We start from the raw sequence: 1058 nt of genomic DNA, 5'->3' as shown, positions 1-1058 counted from the left end.
TAATTTGGTAGCAATACTTGTTTCCAAATTCAATTAAGAATGAGAAAATGTGATTCTGATTATATTGGATTATTATTTTTACTATTTCAGGACCTTCGAAACCTGCCTTATCTAAGAAGTATGCATCTTTTAATCGACACTTCTTAAACACTGCTGAAGTATGATCAGAAGAAGCATGTAACCAGTGAATTACATCTTAGGTTACGTAAATCTAGTTAATTAACACTGACCAAGAAATTTAGGAAAAGTGCAGTTTTCTTTTCGTTAGCAAGACCATCTGTCTGGGTTTATTTTCTTTTCATTGCTCACTTTAGGTCACTCTTTATCTAGGCCTTAAAAAGAATGTGACACTTTGTTACTGACGTTATGTGACATCGCTATGTTCATTCAATACGAAATGGTTGTACCTTATTGTAGATTTGGTGCTCAGCCAGACCATCAATATTCCACTCGGTGATACCTCGTCCATCATGACTGGATGTGGAAAGGTAAGGATTTTCTTCGAACTGAACGTCCGGGGGAGAAGGTTTGCGATAGAAATTTTTTCTAGTTGAAAATCGATCACTAGAAAGTTTAGAGAGAGAGTTCTTTTCTTTAGAACCGGAGGAATCTTTAGAGCTAGAGGGCTCTTGAGAGATTTTGAACTTGGTGAGTTTGGAGTTGATTTTCTCTAAGATTTGTTCAGACAATTTGAAATCGTCATTTAGGTCGGGAAATTTATCTTTGTGAAACTCAGGGAGTTTAAAGATAGGATTGGAAAGCGGCTTAGAGCATGGCGTGCTCTTAGTAGGTAGTGGGGCAGAAAGAGGAGGACTCTTGACGTCCTCTATCTGCTGAGAGATGGTATGAAGAGCTTGATTCGTATAATTGTTTTGTTCAATTATTCTATCAAGATCTCTGCATTGTGGTGTCATAGTACCTCTCTCAAACTTAGTTTTAAAGGGAGAAGCCTTTATGACTTCGTTGGAGTAGGAAATGTTAAGTCCTTCTAGAGGAGGAGTTGTGGATTCTACCACAGTGTTTCGCTGAGTATACCATTTGGTAACGATAGCATTGAG

At 37.7% G+C, this 1058-nt stretch overlaps 1 protein-coding gene across 1 annotated transcript; it reads right to left on the bottom strand.

Moving 5' to 3' along the window:
* Nucleotides 1–538: 538 nt before the first annotated feature.
* LOC124893815 lies at nucleotides 539–1046 on the bottom strand (the record flags this gene model as incomplete). The annotated part of the gene is given in 1 exon segment (XM_047404662.1): nucleotides 539–1046. A coding segment is annotated over 1 exon segment (376 nt), but the record flags the coding sequence as incomplete, so codon positions are not given.
* Nucleotides 1047–1058: the final 12 nt, after the last annotated feature.

This window comes from Capsicum annuum, unplaced genomic scaffold (genome assembly GCF_002878395.1).
Source record: "Capsicum annuum cultivar UCD-10X-F1 unplaced genomic scaffold, UCD10Xv1.1 ctg65610, whole genome shotgun sequence".
Taxonomy (NCBI): Eukaryota; Viridiplantae; Streptophyta; class Magnoliopsida; order Solanales; family Solanaceae; genus Capsicum; species Capsicum annuum.
The sequence above is the reverse complement of the archived record's forward strand: the minus strand, read 5'-3'. Positions and strand labels throughout refer to the sequence as shown.